We start from the raw sequence: 16878 nt of genomic DNA on the forward strand, positions 1-16878 counted from the left end.
CCTTCCAGAGAGGAGAAGCAACTGCTGTTAACTCCCTCATTCCCACAGCCTTGTCTTGATGGTCCAGACACCCCTCCTGCCCAGGGCTATCCCAACCCACGTGCTTGAGGACTTGGCACCTCCTGCCCCCGAGGGAGCCAGGGTACGGGCTGCCCAGAGCCCCCACGGCTGTTCTCCAATTCCCAGCAAAGCCGGGACAGCAGGGCTCAGGCCTGCCCAGTCCCCTCCCCTGGATATGTCTCCGAGGGACAAGGGGACCGCAGTGACGCCCTGGCTCCTGCCTTCTTGGTGCGGTTCCCGCCAGCAACAGCTTGCCTCAGCATCCCCAGAGCCAGAGGACACTGAGGATGTCTGGGGCCCAGCGCTGGGGCTGAAGGGGGCCAGAGACAGAGGGAGGAGGGACCCAAGGCAATGTCACTCAGGACCCGGGTTTGAGTCCCAGCTCAACCGCAGCCTAGCCAGGAAACAGGGGTGACCAGGACGGGGCTCAGCTTCCCAATCTGCATCAAACGCCCAGGACTACAAGACATCTGTGTGAGGAAAGCAAACAGGGCCTGCATCTGGCCCTTGGCACCCACTGCCCACCAGACCATCCACCCCTGGGGCCCGCTGTCTAAATGGCCCACCATGGACCTCCTGAGAATGAGGCTGCCCTCCCCTCCCAGGGAAGCATCTCGGCGCTTCCCTAGCTGCGTGTCTGCTTCCCTGTGTCCTTCTGTGCTGGCTGTGCTTCCTCTCCTGGGGACAGTAGCCTGGATCCTCTCCTGTCCAGGCCTCAGGGTACCCAACAGGGAGGCAGCTGGGGGAGCGGGACCCTTGAGGCCCCTCTTGACCAGGCTTAGCAGGAGCACAGGGTGCAGGGTCCACAGGCAGGACTCCCACCCACACAGCCCCCCTTCTCTGGCTTCCTTCCCAGCTGAGCATTGCCCCCCCCCCACCCAGGCCTCTCGACAGCTCCTGGTACAGCAGAGGAACTGCCCACACAACCACACAGCCCGCCAGGCCCCATCCCAAGCCCCCAGTCAGCCTGGGCAGGCTCTCCAGTGGGCCTCTTCCTACAGCTGCTCTGTGGGGTGGGGAGGGCTGTGGGCGCCTTCTTCTTCCCCCACTGTCCCCTATGCCAGTGACATTGCTCAGCCCGGAAACAAAGTGCATTGCTGGGCCAGGGCCAGCTCCCCTGCTGGGAATGCAGGGGCAGCAGAGACAGCGGGTCTGAGGCGCTGAGGGTGGGACATTCCCCCATCTCCCCAGCCATCCTGGTCAGGCTGAGGTCAGGGTGCAGGGACCAGAGGAGCAAAGTCCCAGGAAAGGAAAGCATCATGCTAGGCCTGGCTAGAGGTATGGCTGGACAGGCTGAGCTGGGAAAGGCCCTGAATATCCTTGTGCAGGAGGTGAGGTGTGCAGGGGTCAATGGGAAGGAAAGAGAGGAAACCAAGTCCCCCAGCACCTGACGGAGCCCTCAGCTGAGCCCCATGGGGCCTGGGGAACTGGGTGCACCCAGCCCATGTGCAGGAACACAAGGAGCTTAACCTCCACCCAGAACAAGACTAGCCCTCAGGCCTCTCAGTCTTCTCTCCTGCAAACGGGGCCATGGCCTTTCCTCTGGGGCCAAAATGAAGGCTGAGGAGACTTGCACACCCCACCAGCCCAGCCTCCATCCTGTCCCCAGAAGACCCCAGAGGTACCGCCCTCCCGGGCTCAGGGCCCAGACTCTGCAGACACAAAACCCCGTTTCCTTGTGGGCACTTTAGAAACACCAAGTTTTCCTGCCTCCTGAAGGAGAGCCCAGACTTGGGGTGGCCCCTGTCCCCGTGCCCTCAGGGGTCTACACTTATGCTCCCTGGTCAGGGGGATACCTGGCCATCAGGCCGTGACCCATCCTCCCCTGCACACCCCCGCCGGTCTCTCACATCTCCTCAGTCAGACATTTCAAGTTAGCAGACCCTGAGGGAGGGTGGGAGGGGCTGGTGCATGGGGGAGGAGGGAGGCCGCTGTGTCTCACTGCTCCCCTCCAGGCCCCTTTTTCTGGGCTGCATTATGCAGCCTCCCACAGGTCCAAGCCCTGACCCTTGGGATCTGGGGACCTCTCCCAGTTCACTGTTTCCTGAGAACTGGGCCTCTTTCTGGAGCTGATCACAGCTTGGTTTTCATTCTGGGTTTGTGCTTGGAAAACCCCCCCAGGCCTGGCTCTGACCAAGATGTTTTGCTCCAGCCTCTTGCCCAATCCCACTCTTCAGATCTCAGGTTCACCTCCATGTGTCCTCCACGGTGTGAGCAGGGGACACCCGCCAGGCTGACGGGGTAGCTGGGGTACAAGCATCTGCCGGCGGCGTACTGCCCCAAAACTCCAGAGCCGCACCGCCCCCTGGTGGTCGATCCTAGCAAGTGCCACTACCCAGGCCAGAAAAGGGACGACTGGGCCCCCTGGTCCTGGGGCTCAGGGTGAGGAAGGACAGCACTTGGTATGAGTTGCCCCTGTCCCCACTCACCCACCCGCCGGGCTCTCGAGAACTCCTCCCTTCCCCACCAGACAACTCCATTTCACACATAGGATACTGAGGCCCAGGGATATGGGAGCCGGGCTGGCAAGCCTGCCCAGAGCCTCACGCTGCGAGCCCCATTTATTGCACTGCTTTGTCACTCACAGGGGAAGCAAATCCCTCAAGGTCCCACTCTGGCCCCAGCAGGCATCTCATCCCTAGGTTGCCAGTAAGCCTTGCCTGCCCTGAGCACTCAGTAGCCAGCAGGCTCCCCGCCTTTCCTGGAGTCTGAGGCAGCTGCCCAGCCACCGGCCGTGTGGACAATGGCCTGCACCACAGCGATGAAGGTGGACGTGACCTCAGTGTCGTGGTGCCGGGTCTTCAGAGCTGCAGTCACCGCCTGGGGGTGGGAGGGGAGAGAGAGGCCTCAGCAGGGCCCACGATGCCATCGGAACCACACAGACCCACGCTGAACTGCACAGGAGGTGCCATTTCCAGCCCAGTGGCCAGGAACAACAAGCTGGGGGCAACTGGGCCTATTGGGTCTCCCTGGAGCAGGTGGTCTGACCCCCATCTCACAGGGGTTCAAGATGGCCCAGGCAGTGGATGTGAAGGTCATCTGCCCCAGGCAGAGGCTGTGGTCTATGATGACTCAGGAGATCCAGGCCTCCATCCTAGGACACCCTGTGACCCTCCCCTTGTGACTCAGTTTCCTTGGCTCTGCCCCACCTGGTCAATGCCTCTCTCCAGCGTCGTGGTGTTGGGCAGAAGCTGGTTGTGCAGCCGGGGTTCCTCTACTGCCCGTTTCACATCATAGCCAAACCACAGGTTATGGATGATGGCCTGGGGGTGGAGGGGAAGGGGTCAGTGTGGCCCAGGGGCAGGGGCTGGGGGGGACAAGTAGGTGGCACATACCAGCGCGGTGGCCGTGGTGATATGTGTGCCCCCAGAGGCACCCACCACCATGCGGACCTGGCCATCCTGGCCCACGATGATCGCCGGACACATGGATGAGAGCGGCTGCTTCCCTGTGGTCACCAGATGGGTGGGCAGGGACAGAGATGCCGGTCAGCTGCCTGCCCAGGACACCAGCCCTCTCCCCGCCTGAGCCCCCCGCCCCACACCTGGTTCGATGAAGTTGGCTGGTGAGGGGGGCACCCCAAACTGGTTGGTGATGTTGGGGGAGCTGAAGTCATCCATCTCATCATTGAATAGGATCCCGCTGACCCGTGATCGTACCTTGGAACCAAAGCTGTAGACCAGCTGGATCAGACAGCTATGCCAGACCCAGCCCCACCCCACCCACCAAAGCTCTCCAGCTTGACCCCAGTGAGGCTGGGGGCAGGTGCTCTACCAAGGTCCAGTGCCTCGGTCTCCCCCCCATGAAAGGGGTTGATGGAGCTCCCATCTGGGAGATGCAAGCAGCCCCTGGCCCACCCAGGGCCACCTGGCAGCCCCTACTAGAGGTTGATGGTGCTGGTGGCCGACACAGCGCTGCCGTCCTCTGCAACCACGGACAGGTGAGCAGTGCCACCATCATCAGGCGTGTAGAACTCAGGCTCATAGTAGGAGGTCGGGTGAGTGGTGTTGTCAGAGATCCGGGCCCGGAGCTGAGCGGCAAAGAACTCGGAGCTCATGTTGCGGACCACCTGCCGAGACCCCAGAGCTGGCCTGAGGAGGTGGGGGGGGAGGAGGGGGAGGGGGCACAGGCTTGTGCGAGCAGCTCTTGGGAAGCCCCCCGACATGGCCCTGACCACAACACTCCTGCACCCCCAACCTCACGTGGCCCGTCTGATCCCCTTTCCAGCCTTTGCCTCTGCAACGGCTGTTGGAGTTGCAGTCCAGCAACTCTTAGTATTTGTCTGTCCACCCACAAGCCCCCACTCTTGCCGCATTCAATCATTCATTCATCCATGGAGCTTGTGTTGCATGCTTGGATCAACAGGGAACAGACACACAGGTCCCTGCCCTCCTAGCAGAGAAGACAAAGGCAGGCAGGGACATGCTGGAAAGAACAAGCCAGGTAAAGGGGATGGAGAGGGATGAGGTGGGGGCGAGGTGGTCAGGGAGGGCTTCTCAGAGGAGGTGACAGCTGAAAAGAGGCCTGAATGAGGTCTGGTGGTAAATGCAAAGGCCCTGAGGCAGGCCTGTGAGTGACGGGCAGAGGGTGAATAGGGTCAAAGAGAGAAGTGGTGGAAGATGTTAGCAGGGGGTTATCCCGTAAGTCTTCATAGGCCCTATAAGGAGTCTGGCTTTTGCTTTGAGCCACCTGGGCCTAGGACAGAGGAAGGGGTGCACCGGTAGTTCACAGGACCTCTCTGGCAGCTGTGGGGGGGTGTAGCGTAGAACCCAACTGGGAGGCTATGGCATCAACCAAGTGACAGATGGTGGCTGACCCAGATGGGAGAGAAACAATGGCCCCGAAGTCTTCCGTCCAGAGCGGCCATTGAACTGGGGAGGTAAACACTGCAGAAGGGTCAGTGAAGGGGACAGTCGGGAGCTTAAATCTGAACAGGTGCCCTGTTTCAGGTGGGTGATGGATCTATGTGTGTGGAGTTGACAGGCAAGACCCGGCTGAGGGATAAACATGGAGCCACTAGCTTCTGGTGGCTGCTTAAAGCTGTGAGCCTGAACAGGGTCCCCACGGCGGTGAGGACAGACAAAGAGGAGAGGAGATGACATAGGAGCCAGCAAGGAAAGCCCCTGGGGACTGAGCAAAGGAAATGCCTCCAGAATTTTCCAGCAACACCCCCACAGGGAAAATGTTCAGCCTGAATCACTCCCAAGAAAACAGAAAGTCAAATCCAGGATGTGGGATGGTTCTGCAACATGACTGCCCTGGGCTTTAAAAATCAGCAAAACAGGGCACCTGGGTGGCTCAGTCGTTAAGCGTCTGCCTTCGGCTCAGGTCATGATCCCAGGGTCCTGGGATCGAGCCCCGCATCGGGCTCCCTGCTCCGCGGGAAGCCTGCTTCTCCCTCTCCTTCTCCCACTCCCCCTGTGTTCCCTCTCTCGCTGTGTCTCTCTCTGTCAAATAAATAAATAAAATCTTAAAAAAATAAAAATAAAAAAATAATAAAAATCAGCAAAACAGCCAAGAGGTCTATTGTAGGTTCAGAGACTGGAGGGACAGAACAACAAGGGTTGAGTCTGATGGGCTCGGGACCTAAACAAGCCTGGGACCCTCGGGAACACAGGTGTCTAACAGGCCAGGTCCTCTTGATGGCAGTATGTAGGAGTCCTGTCTTAGGAGCTATGACCCAAAGTATGATATCGGGGACTGACCATCTGATACGCGAAAAAACACATGCATATCGATAAAGGGGTGGATGGAGGCAGGGAGAGAGGGAGGGAATGTGGCAAAATGTCCACAACTTTGCAAAATGAAAAGCTGAGGAAAGGAGGTGGCAAACTGAACTGCATGAGATGCTGCTGAGGGGGGCCGAATGGGGAAACTGAGGCTGGACTCCGGGGGTGGAGTAAGGGGTCCTGGCAGGGGGAATGTGGAGTGAGGAGGGCAGAACCTGATGGGAGAGGGCGTGAGAAAGGGATGGAGCGGCCCAGTGTGCTCTGAGTGGAAGCAGAGGAATGGGGGCAGCAGCTGGGGGCTCTGAAGGGACAAGGATATGCCTCTCTCTCGGGAATGATCCGCCACTGCAGGGCAGTGCTGTGAGAGGGGCATGCTGAGTCGGCAAGTGCTTGAGCAGAGGGGCTAGCCTCAGCCAGGAGGGAGGGCGGAGGGGGAGTGGCTCCAGGGGTACGGGACCCCAAGTCACGGCTGCAGTGGGGAGTACTATGAAATGGTCCTCGGGAAAGAAAAGAGATCCAGGAGAGCAGAGGGGCAGCTGAGAGGCACAGGTCCGTGTGAGGGGGTCTGCGGGTCTGCCCCGGGATGGGGGATCCAAGTAGGTAAGGGGGGCCATGACGGGAGTCTCAGTGAAGGCCCAGCCTGGAGCTGGGGCATCTGGCCGTGAGTGGGTCAGGCTGTGCAGGGCCTGGGTGGGGATCAGGGAAGCGTTAGGTCCCAGGTGTGACCAGCAAGCCGGTGGCCGAGGCCTCTGCCACCCAGTCCACCACCCCCTCCCTCCCCCATCCTCCTCATTACCCTTGAGGGTTGCAAGGCCCCGCCATGGATTCCTCACCTCAGCACTGAACACTCCCAAACCTCCCAGGCCAAGGGTACAGCCCCCAAGGTGGGAGTGTGGCCAGGGGTAGGGGGCACTAATCACTCATTGTCGAGTCTGTCACACTGTGAGCTCCCTGTGGCAGAGGGCCGAACTCGGGGTCACCAGTCCACCCCAGCACACGGAGGGCCCACCACCAAAGTTGGTGGTAGGAATGGATTAACTAAGCATGTGTGAGGCTGGGGTGGCCCCAGGGAGCCATCCTGGCACCTCCACGGCAGGCCCCCCCACCCATCACGGGCCAGCGCCTGCCTCTTACCGCCATCACATTGACAAACTTGGGGTCCCCAAGCAGGGTCCTCTTGGCATAGGCGAACCGGAAGGCCTCCACAATGCGGTGGTAGGTCAGACCCTTCTGCTCCGGTGTCTCCACACTCGCCCGGGAGAAGTTGTACCCTGGTTGAGCAGAGATGGGGACACGTTGGCAGTCCTGGGGGCCTTGGGACACCCCAGCTCGGCCAAGACAGCTGGGTGCCCCCGGGGTAGGCTCACACCTCCCTAATCGCTTCGCTTGGCCCAGCTTGAGAAGGGGAACATTTAATAACTACCAGTGGACACTTTGGAGGAATGTAAGGATGGAATGAGGCAAGAGACCTCTGGGTCTGGGCCTCAAACGTCCAGCCGGAAGGGCTACCCAGTCTTACCCAGTCCCAGAAGATCACTTAGATTTGCCAGACGCATCCTCTGGACTAGGGCCCCCGAGCTGTGAACTTCCAGCATTGAGTAACTGGGCAAGTCAGACAGACCCTGTCACCCCTAAGCCCTTGCAGGAGCTGTTCCTACCCCAGGACACCGCTCCAAACCTTTTTACCTCCCGACCACTCCTCCCCCTCCTCCAGCCCCTGACCATCGCCCCCCACAGCCCTGGTCACTTTGCTCTGCCTCTTGCAGGGTCATGGTGGGACAGCTCACCCTTGAGGATGTTGAGGATAAGAGCAAGCACCGGCCCACTGAGTGGGGCGCTGGGCACGTAGAGATGGGCGTCCCCAAGGCTGACGTTCAGTGGGTTCTCTATCAGCTCAGCACGGTAGTTGTTCAGGTCCTTGGCGGTCATAATGCCCCCTGCAAAGAGCAGCTCAGTGGGTGGACATGGGGATGGGGCCCCACATCTGAGGGGAGGACAAGACCATCCAACTGAAAGCCCTGCCCACCTTGCGGGTCCCCGCCCCTCCACCTCCCCATGGCCCCACCCCCCAATCCCTCTGTGCTCCCTGAAGATGCCACCTCCCCACTGCCAGGCTCAGGCCAGCTGCCCTCCACTTGTCTGCCCCACTGGCCTCCAGGTCTGCCTTCTCTCCTCCTGGCGGCCAGAGAGTCTTCTCCAAGTGGGAAGTATCTGCTCCCATCTCCCCCCGCCCAGTCCCTCTCCTCCAGAGACGAACGGGTGGGTGAAAGGAGGCTCTTAATTCTCCAGGGAACAGGCTCCAGACAGACCAGGTATTTATAGGCTAATTTCCTGCGTCAGTGCTAAAGGTCAACATGCTAATCACCCTCTTCCGTGTCTTGGACCAAAATAACAGTTTGAAGAAATCCACAGCTGGGGACAGAGAGGCTGCAGAAGGTTGCCTGGCTGAAATTCATCAGAACCTGTCCCGGCTTGCAGCCCCTCCAAGGCCTCTCTCACCAAGCCCACCAAGCCCACCCTCATCTGCTGTGACCCTCAGGGATAATTATAGCTCACTCTCTCTGGGCCTTAGCCTATTTCATCTGCCAGAAATGCTCTTCCTCTCTCCAGCCTCATCTGTAGCTCAAGTACCACCTCCTCTGGGAAGTCCTCCCAGATCTGCATTTCAATGCTCCCTCAGCCCGAGCTCCTGCCTAGGCCTGCATTTATCCACCGAGAACTTTCTCTCCTGAACTGCACTGATCTCTCAGTTTTGACCTAACCAAGATCTGTAGATCCATGTGGACTGTCACTGACTGCAGATGTATCCTTTGCCTCCCCCTCCCCCGCCAGATGCTGCCTGAGGGCCCAGTGCCCGGGCCAGGCAGGACCAGAGGACCTAAGGCCTCTCAGCTCTGGCTCAGGGTTCCTTCTCTGGGGCCCCTGAGGTTGCCCACTCACCAGCAGCCCGGATGTCCTTGATAATCTGGGCTGTGAGGCTTCCGTTGTAGAAGGCCTGGGCTCCCTCCAAGGCCAGCGTCTCGTACGTGTCGGCCAACCGCGGCATGATCACTCTGTCCCCCTCCCGCAGCACCTTCCCATCCCGGCAGAACACCTCGCTGGGGCAGAGAGGCTCCTGTGAGGCCGGCAGGCGGGGCAGATTCGGCCCCACCCAACCACACAGGAGATCAAAGGACAGTGAGCACCTGTCCACAGGCGGGTGGCCCTCATCCTCTGGTGTCCAGCCCATGCCTCCTAGAGCCCCTGCCACTCAGGACACACAAGCCTGGGACCCCGGGCACCAGGCTCAGAATGTGATCCCACACACACTGGGAAGGGTTCTTTCAGCACACGTTCCTGAAAGCACTCTGCCAGTCATTCACAGCCTGCAGGGACCTTGGGCCACGTCTGCCCAGCCTGTGGCCCAGGGCAGGCCAACCCCCACAGACATACCACAGCGCAGGCTGCCGCTCGATGACGGCCTGGCTTTTCTCCAGGGCTGCTGCCAAGCCCTTCCCCACGGCGAAGCCCTGGCGGGCCAGCTGGATGCTGGGCTGGAAGAGGCGAGCCCAGGGCAGCCGCCCGTGCCGCTGGTGGGCCAGCTCATAGCCGCGGATCTCACCGGGAACCGCCACTGACAGGCCCCCTGCACAGGGACAGGGACACACACAATTAGTGGCTCCGGGCCGGGGACATCGGGAGGGATGCTCTCTCAGGCCACAACCTAGGCACAGTCCCCACATGGGATTAGTGAGGTTTCAGAAAGAAATGGGAGTTGTCATATCTGGACTTGGCAGGCAAGGGTGTAGACTGGCTTGGGACACGTGAGGGAGGCCACAGGGGGGAGAGGCGCCTCCTGTGCTGGGTTCTGCAGTCCCAGGACTAGATGTCTGCCTCTGCAGGGGCCACCAGGTTTGAAATCCTGTGTCAGGCCCACAGCTGCGCACCAAGACGGTGGGGAAGCCAGACCCCTGCCACCTCTCAGTCTGAGCCTCCTCGCCCACAGGCTCAAGGGGTCCACCAGAACCCACCAAAGTCCCCAGTGCAAGCCCGGGCCACCCTCGACACTGAGCCAGTGCCAAGGCAAGACCTCCCCCTTCCTCCCTTCTACTGTCCCAGAACCAGGACCTAAGGGGCCCCTGGGTGGGTCAGTTGGTTAAGAGGCTGCCTTCAGCTAGGGTTGGGATCGAGCCCCACATCGGGCTCCCTGCTCAACAGGGATCCTGCATCTCCCTCTCCTGCTCCCCCTGCTTGTGTGCTCGCTCTCGCTCTGTCATATAAATAAAATCTTAAAAACAACAACAACAACCAGGACCTGAACCCAAACCCTTGCCCTGTACCCTCTCTGGGCCTCAGTTTCCCCATCTGACCACAAAGAGCTTGTCTCTTCCAGTTGACTTTAGAGGAACCCACAGTTCCATTGGAAACACCCATGGACCCTGATTCCCATCTACCCCCACCGCCCACCATGCCCTAAGCTGGACACTGATGCAGAAAGGTACAGCCACGGCCCTTGCTCCTAGACACCCTCTTGCTTTCACCCTGGATGACCAGGGCCATTTCAGCTACTCCCAGACTAGGCAGCTTCTAGGTTCATAGCAACATGAAGTTGGGCACGAGAGCCAGGTTGTTAGGATCTGCATGTCTGCACATCTCAGAAGGTCTGACACCCAGCCCATAATTCCCCCCACCTTAAATAAATGCTGCCCTGAACTTGGGCCAATCAGGTCTCATACCACCCTGCTCGCCAAGGTCACCAGTGACCCCCATACTGGCAGACCAGGGTCCCCTCCTAACTTCACTTTACCCAACCCTTCACTCCTCCCGGGTCGCCTCTGCATCCCACCTGCCAGGCTCTCCTAGAGCCTCCTCTGTCTACTCCCCCAGATCAGAGCTTCAAGTTCCATTTATGTGCCGACAACTCCAAATGTACTCTCTGGCCCGGCCTGCTCCTCTAAGGGTCAGATCTGAGGATGCACCTGCCCGTGCCAAAAAGGCATCTCAAACTTAACACACTCGACTCCTGCCTGTCACCCAAACCCAGTCCCCTGAAGCCTTGCCGTTCTCTCTTAGGGGCACCCCATCCTTCCAGATACAGATCAAAGACCAGTCATCCAGGACACTTGGCGTATGTGTCCCACCTAACCCATCAGCAGATGCACAGGCTCCACCTTCTAAGTATGTTGAGTACCAACCGCCTCCCCAAACCCTCTTCTCTCCCTGATTATCGTGGTGACCTCCTGACAGGTCACCTGACGGGCAGGCAGCTTGCTCCCTGACCCTTCTGCGGCAGCCCAAGGGGTTCTGTCCTACCTAGGCCTAGATCCACCCCCACAAACACCCCAGGGGACACTGCCACTTCTCTCAGACAAGAGGCAGGGTCTTCGCAATGATCCATGAGGTCTGACACCACCTGAACCATTCTGACCCTGGGGTCACCCACTGCAGCCTCACTGGTTCCCACGTGGGCCATTTGCTCTGCCCCCAGACACCTGCACACCCCTCACTCCACTCCAGCCTCCGGGTCTTTGCTTAGACACACCCTCCCTGAGCAGGCTGTACTTGGTGAATCGCATGCCTTCCGGCTCTTCCCGCCTCTGCTATCCTGGCTTGACTGGGCCACACCTGTTGCCCTTGCTTTGTCCCCTGGCTTGCGCGACAGCCCCTGGCATTTTAAGAGGTGCCCAATAAGTCCTGCTTAAATAAATGAATCCCAAGCGTCCCTAAGGTGCTAAGTCTAAGACTCCAGCAATCACACTGAATGATTTCAATTCTATCCATTTGGAGTTTCCCAATGGATGTAAGAATTCGGAGATTCTGTAGGTTGGAGAGGATGCTAAGAGGGCTGGGCTACTCACAGGGCCCCGCCCAGAGGCTGTCGTTAGAGATCAGATCTGTTAAGGTCAACAGCCGGAACTTCCTGCCTCCAAACTCCTACCCTGCAATCCATTCGGGTCCTTGGGAACAGCACGCCCTGGTGGCCACTGGCTTCCCCTCAGCTGCATGGGGAGATTGGGGGCCTCTTCTCTGCATAAGACCTTGTTAAAAAAAGACTCTGCTGCCTCTCAAGAGCTAGCCCCACAAATGAACGAATAAATGAATGACTTAGATGCCTTTGAAAAACTCAGGGTTTCGACAGCCTGGGTTCAATTTTGGCCTCAGCACCATCCAGCTGTGTGACCTCAGTTGGTTTGCATGACCTCTCTGGACCTGTAAAATGAGAATCAACACAGCGCTTCCCCGGACTCCCAGGCATACAGGGAGGATTCAAGGGGCTCATTGGTGAAAAGGACTGAGCAGAGTGCTGGCCCCAGTGACCCCCGGTATGTGCGAGCTGTTGAAATAATTATTCTCTCCATGTACTAACACGGGGTGGCTCTGGAGGGACCTGAGCAGAAATAACGGAAGCTCTGTCTCTTTTCCCTCTGTGATGATGGTCTTGACTGTTCATTATGGAAGGTTGTTGTGGGGCCAGGAAAGGCTGAGAAGGGTAGGCATCAGCTCAGCCAGAGCTGTCCCCAGCCCCAGATGCCCATGCCTTCCCAGCAGCTCAGCCCAGCTCTGCACCCACACCCTGAGCTTACACCTCACCTTCCTGTGACTGCTCCGAGGTGTTAAACATGTCATTAGAGGCCAGCCCCGGGGCCACCTCGCGGGCATTGATGATCTCAACTTTTCCTGGAAGCAGAAGCAGGTGGGCAGTCCGGACCAGCACCAACCCCCTCACCCCAGGTGTGAGCCCAGGGGCCGCCCAGCTCTGCCTGCCCCCAGCCCAAGTCCAGCTCCCCGGGGGCACTCACGTGTGGTGCTGTTGTAGATGGTGAGGAACAGGCCGCCCCCAATGCCCATGCTGTGGACGTTCATGAGCCCCACACACAGAAGGGCTGAGATGGCAGCATCCACCGCCGAGCCGCCTTCCCTCAGCACGTCCCTACCCGTGGCATGTGGCAGGGAGTGAGCACCTAAAGGCTCCCCAACCCCCCCAACACGGGCACCCTGCCACTCACCTCCACCCTGCCGGGCCACACTGCCCAAAGGAGGATGGAAGAAGAGCCCATACTTCTGGGGTTTTACATATAAGTTTAAAGCCAGTGGGCTTGTATGTTCTTCCTTTTCAAGCAGACAGATGTACATGACTTTTATAATAGAAAGAAAATTGGAAAATTGTTACTTTTATCAGTAACTTTTTTTTTCTGTTTAAGTCTCTAAGGGGGACCTGATCTTTGTAGATAATGTGAGACAGGGGTCCAAAATAGCATAAAACAGCAGTTTATCCAAAGAGACAGAGATCCTTAGGTCTGAGAAAAGGGGCCCAGCAGAGCACTGGGAAACCTGCACCCTGCTCTTGGAGTTAGTGTCCCCTTCTGCCCTGACCAGAGGCTGCGGAGAAGTTCCAAGGACAGGCAGCTCCACATGCATCAGACACTCCTTGTCTGGGTAGCTCATGGACAGGTGGGGAAACTGAGTCTCAGAGGGATGAGGGTCTTGCCCAGATCCACTTGCAGTGGTCCTCCTGTGTTCCCACGCCCTGCCCACTCACCTCCCGATCTCCGAGCAATGCTTGGCATCTGCAGCCACGGCCGCCCTGGCGTAGACATGGTTGTGTGGCTTGGAAGCTGAGGGCAGCCAAAGGCATAGGCCAATGATGAGGAAGAACACTAGGACCACGGCCAGCAGGGCCAGGAACACATGCCGCCTCTTCATGGCTCTGCGGGCCCTGGTGGTGGGGGAAGGGGGTGGAGGTTAACAGGGTCAGGGGACTGCCTTTGGGCACATCCTGACCCTCACCTTCACAGGGCACAGCCCAAAATCAAGCCTCAGAAACATGTCCCTGTGCCTCCTTCCAGCCCCTGGACTTTTGCTCACGCCATTCTCTGCCCTTCCAAATCTCGCTGCTTATCCTCAAGGCCCCATTCCAGTAAAGACCCCATCTCCAACAGAAACCTCTCCAGGGAGCCCCCCAGATTCCACGTGCCCCTGCTTCGGCCGGGCCTTGTCTATCTCCTACAGTGGGAGTCACTGCCAAGCAGGGAAATCCACGAGGGACAAGCCTGGTCCGATTCCTTCTGTGACCCCCACCTCAGCCCAGAGCCATGCACCATCCATGGGCCCCCCAGAGTGGCCTGCCACAGACTGTGGGGTTCAGAGAGCAGACAGCCATGTCTCCTCCAATCGTCAGATGAGCTGCCACAGGGCAGGGACCTACCTTTCTCAGCAGATGGGAGCCCCACGCCTTGCCTGCAGGGGTAGCCACCAAAGCTGGGGTGGGGGGGGAGGTTGGCTGAAGCAGCTGATGAGATAACTGGGGTCTCCCTCACACACTGCAGGCACCCACGACCACAGAGTCTGCTCCAGAGAGACACCGCGACCACACAGCCCCCTTGTTCTCCTGAAAATTGAGACAGTGTACCTGAAACAGGCCGAGTCAGCCCTCCCCCGGGAGCTCTGTGAGGTTCCTCTGCCTCCAGATGAACTCTGGAGCCGAAGAGGAGGCTGTCAGCCGCTCCCACGTTTGAGGGAGGTCTCCAGGCACTGCCGAGAGAGGGTTTGCCCAGAGCGAGGCCCGGGTTCAGTGGTGTGAGCGTCATGTGACAAAGTGGTGAAGCCCACGTGTGCCGGGCCAAGGGGATGGGGCATGCAGGCCCTGGAGCCAGCTCATCCCATCTGAGTCTTGCCCCTCATCTGATGTGGGGTCTTGGGCACGTCACTGACCACCTGCCCAGCGTGAATGACAGAGGCATCCTGCAGGGGGATGTTGCGGAGGTTAAGTAAATTGGAAAGGCTGGAGTGCTAGGGGACTTGGCTGTAATGGTCATCGGCTACCAGGGTGATGCCCTGGAGGCCTATAGCTAGGGCAGGAGGAAGCTGATCAGCTTCCTGCTCACTGTTGCCCTGCTGACTCCTTGCCGGGCTGTGCAGGGAGAGACAGCGGCGAGCTTTTGGGTCCTTGCGGTGTTGGCAGTAGGCGAGGGGTGTGACCCCCGCAAGGAAGGAGAGGTGTGGTGACAGAGGTAATCTCAGTTACCTCCAAAGGGGGGGTGTCTGCCGATAAGCCCCAGGCTGCGACTCCCTCTGATTCACCCTGTCTCTATTCAGAGGGCCTGAGCTCCAGGGCCAGACACGGTGTCCCAGAAATGGTCTAGGAATGGAGTCCCACCCCATGTCGGGGACTTCCAGAAGCCAGCCAGCAAGAAAGGGCTTTCCCCTCCCAGGCTCAGTGGGCAGCTGCATGGCAGACACTACCCTCCATCCCCAGGAGGATTCAAGCCAGGTTCTCCTCCCCACCCTGACTGAATCCAGGCACCAGCCTTTCTGGCGGGACTCCTGAAAAGCCTCCTCCCCGCCCTCCCTCCCGTCAGCATCACCGGCTCCTCAATCCTCCGAAAAGCAGCAGAAGGCTCTCTCCAAAGTGCCAACCAGGCCCTTCCCCCTGCCACTGCTCCAGGGGACAGTCTATGCCCTCTGCCCTCCGGCAGGCCTGAGAACCCTGGAGGCTGGGTCAGGGTTAAGGATTCCTCGTGGAGATAACCGCGCTGGGAGGTCCAAGGGACCTTAGGACCTGGGCCAGGAACACAGAACTTTCCCACCACACGTGGTGGGAGTGGGTGGGGTAGGACAGAGGCCATGACCCCCTTCTCAGCATGGGCACAGCCACACCCGCCAAGAAGGCCCTCCAGTCCCATCCACCAGGCACCTTGGGGGCATTGCCTCATTTTTCCTGGGCTTGGGGCTGTGAGCCAAGACCCCGTTCAGGGCCCTCCTCTCTCCCCTCCCCCTGGGCCCTTGTAGTGTCCAGCCATGACCTCTTGTGGTCTGTACTCCAGTCTCCCCTGTCCATCCATCTCTCTATCCATCCATCCATCCACCCCAGGGCTCAGGTGGGCTTCCAGAGGGCCAGGGGGCACCCAGCAAGGCTCAGATTGCCAGGGAGTATGGAGAGGGGTGGACAGCACCGACCCCCATCCTCTCCTCCCTGGGCAGGGCAGCAGGGAGGCCTAGCCCAGGCCCTGCAGGCAGACGTCCCCTGCCCTGCGGAAGACACCCTGCGGGGGACTGGGCTTCCGTTTCCCACCCCCCTCCCACACCCCACGTTTTTCTCAAAGACTTATTAAAATAATGTCCAAGCCCAGAGGCCTGGCTCTCACCCAAATCGGTGTCAGGAGGGGAAACTGAGGCCAGAGAATAGGTCGGGCACAGCGCTTGGCCTCAAACCCCCACCCCACTCCTCATGACCCAGGGGGGCTTACCTGAGGCCTGGGGTTGGCAGGGGCCCAAGAAAGCTCCTGTCCTCAGAAGAAGTTCTGGGCTGGGACACAGCCAGATCTGTCTGCCTGGGAAAGTCTGGGCCACAGCTCCGGCTGGCCCTCCACCCCCCCCACACTCCCAGGAGTGGCCCAGAGCCACGCCTGCAGCCCCTGCAGAGCTCCTCAGGGGGCCTCTGAACTGGGATTGGGATCCGAGGGAGGGCACCTCCGAGGAGGAACAGAGGCAGGAAAGGGGCAGGAGAGGGCAGAGGAACTCTCCTGCTCACCGAGTCCCAGAGCGGGCAAGCGGTTGGCCGGGTGACACCCAGCCACCTCATGGAGCAGTTGAAGGTATCGGAGTGGGGTGGAGAACAGGCTGTCCTCTAAAAGATCCAGCCTGGCAGGGAGGACAGCCCCAGAGTCTGACGTCAAGGCAGCAGGGAGGCGCAGTGACTCGGCCTGTCACTAAGTGACTAAAGTTCACGCAGTCCTGGGAGGGCCCTGGGCAGGAGATGGGAAATGCTATAAGAGCAGTGACTCTTGGGGTTGCCCTGGCAATGGCAGGAGGTGAGGAGTATGGCCCCAGCAGGGAAGGAGAGGTGCAGTGACAGAGGCAGAGGGTCCCCCTCTCTTGGCCTCGGTTCCCCTCAAAGGGCAGAGTCCACTGGCAAGCACCCCACCAGCAAGCCCTAGGCTGGGTACCCTCCTGGCTCACCCTGTCCCTGTTCAGAGCATCTGAACCCCAGGGCCAAACATGATGTCCAGAACCAGGACCTGAGAGCCTTTACCACACCACTCAGGCAGATGCCAAGGGTGACTTCCTGAAACATAGCCTGGGGCCTCGAGTCCAGACCAGTTCCACTGCC

At 59.4% G+C, this 16878-nt stretch overlaps 1 protein-coding gene across 1 annotated transcript; it reads right to left on the reverse strand.

Moving 5' to 3' along the window:
- Nucleotides 1-2569: 2569 nt before the first annotated feature.
- GGT1 (gamma-glutamyltransferase 1) lies at nucleotides 2570-16397 on the reverse strand. Its single transcript, XM_045887219.3, has 14 exons — nucleotides 16016-16397; nucleotides 13975-14157; nucleotides 13309-13485; nucleotides 12569-12699; nucleotides 12360-12446; nucleotides 9222-9414; nucleotides 8730-8887; nucleotides 7577-7726; nucleotides 6924-7060; nucleotides 3942-4129; nucleotides 3605-3732; nucleotides 3396-3508; nucleotides 3210-3323; nucleotides 2570-2880 (listed from the first exon to the last, which is right to left on the reverse strand). The coding sequence occupies exons 3-14, from the start codon at nucleotides 13470-13472 to the stop codon at nucleotides 2734-2736; spliced, it is 1710 nt and encodes a 569-aa protein (XP_045743175.1). The 5' UTR covers nucleotides 13473-13485; nucleotides 13975-14157; nucleotides 16016-16397; the 3' UTR covers nucleotides 2570-2733.
- Between the last annotated feature and the right edge of the window lie 481 nt (nucleotides 16398-16878).

The sequence above is a fragment of the Mirounga angustirostris genome, unplaced genomic scaffold, assembly GCF_029215605.1.
Source record: "Mirounga angustirostris isolate CCGP_5_RB_7025 unplaced genomic scaffold, mMirAng1.0.hap1 SCAF_14, whole genome shotgun sequence".
NCBI lineage: Eukaryota > Metazoa > Chordata > Mammalia > Carnivora > Phocidae > Mirounga > Mirounga angustirostris.

What these genes read in the sequence shown, in the direction of transcription:
- GGT1 (XM_045887219.3), bottom strand. Translation starts at nt 13,472, where the DNA reads ATGAAGAGGCGGCATGTGTTCCTGGCCCTGCTGGCCGTGGTCCTAGTG. An exon ending in CTCGGAGCAGTCACAGGAAG is followed by an intron (nt 9,415 to 12,359) that starts GTGAGGTGTAAG and finishes GTCCCTGTGCAG; the next exon opens with GGGGCCTGTCAGTGGCGGTT. An exon ending in ACCAGCACCATCAACCTCTA is followed by an intron (nt 3,733 to 3,941) that starts GTAGGGGCTGCC and finishes GCTGGTCTACAG; the next exon opens with CTTTGGTTCCAAGGTACGAT.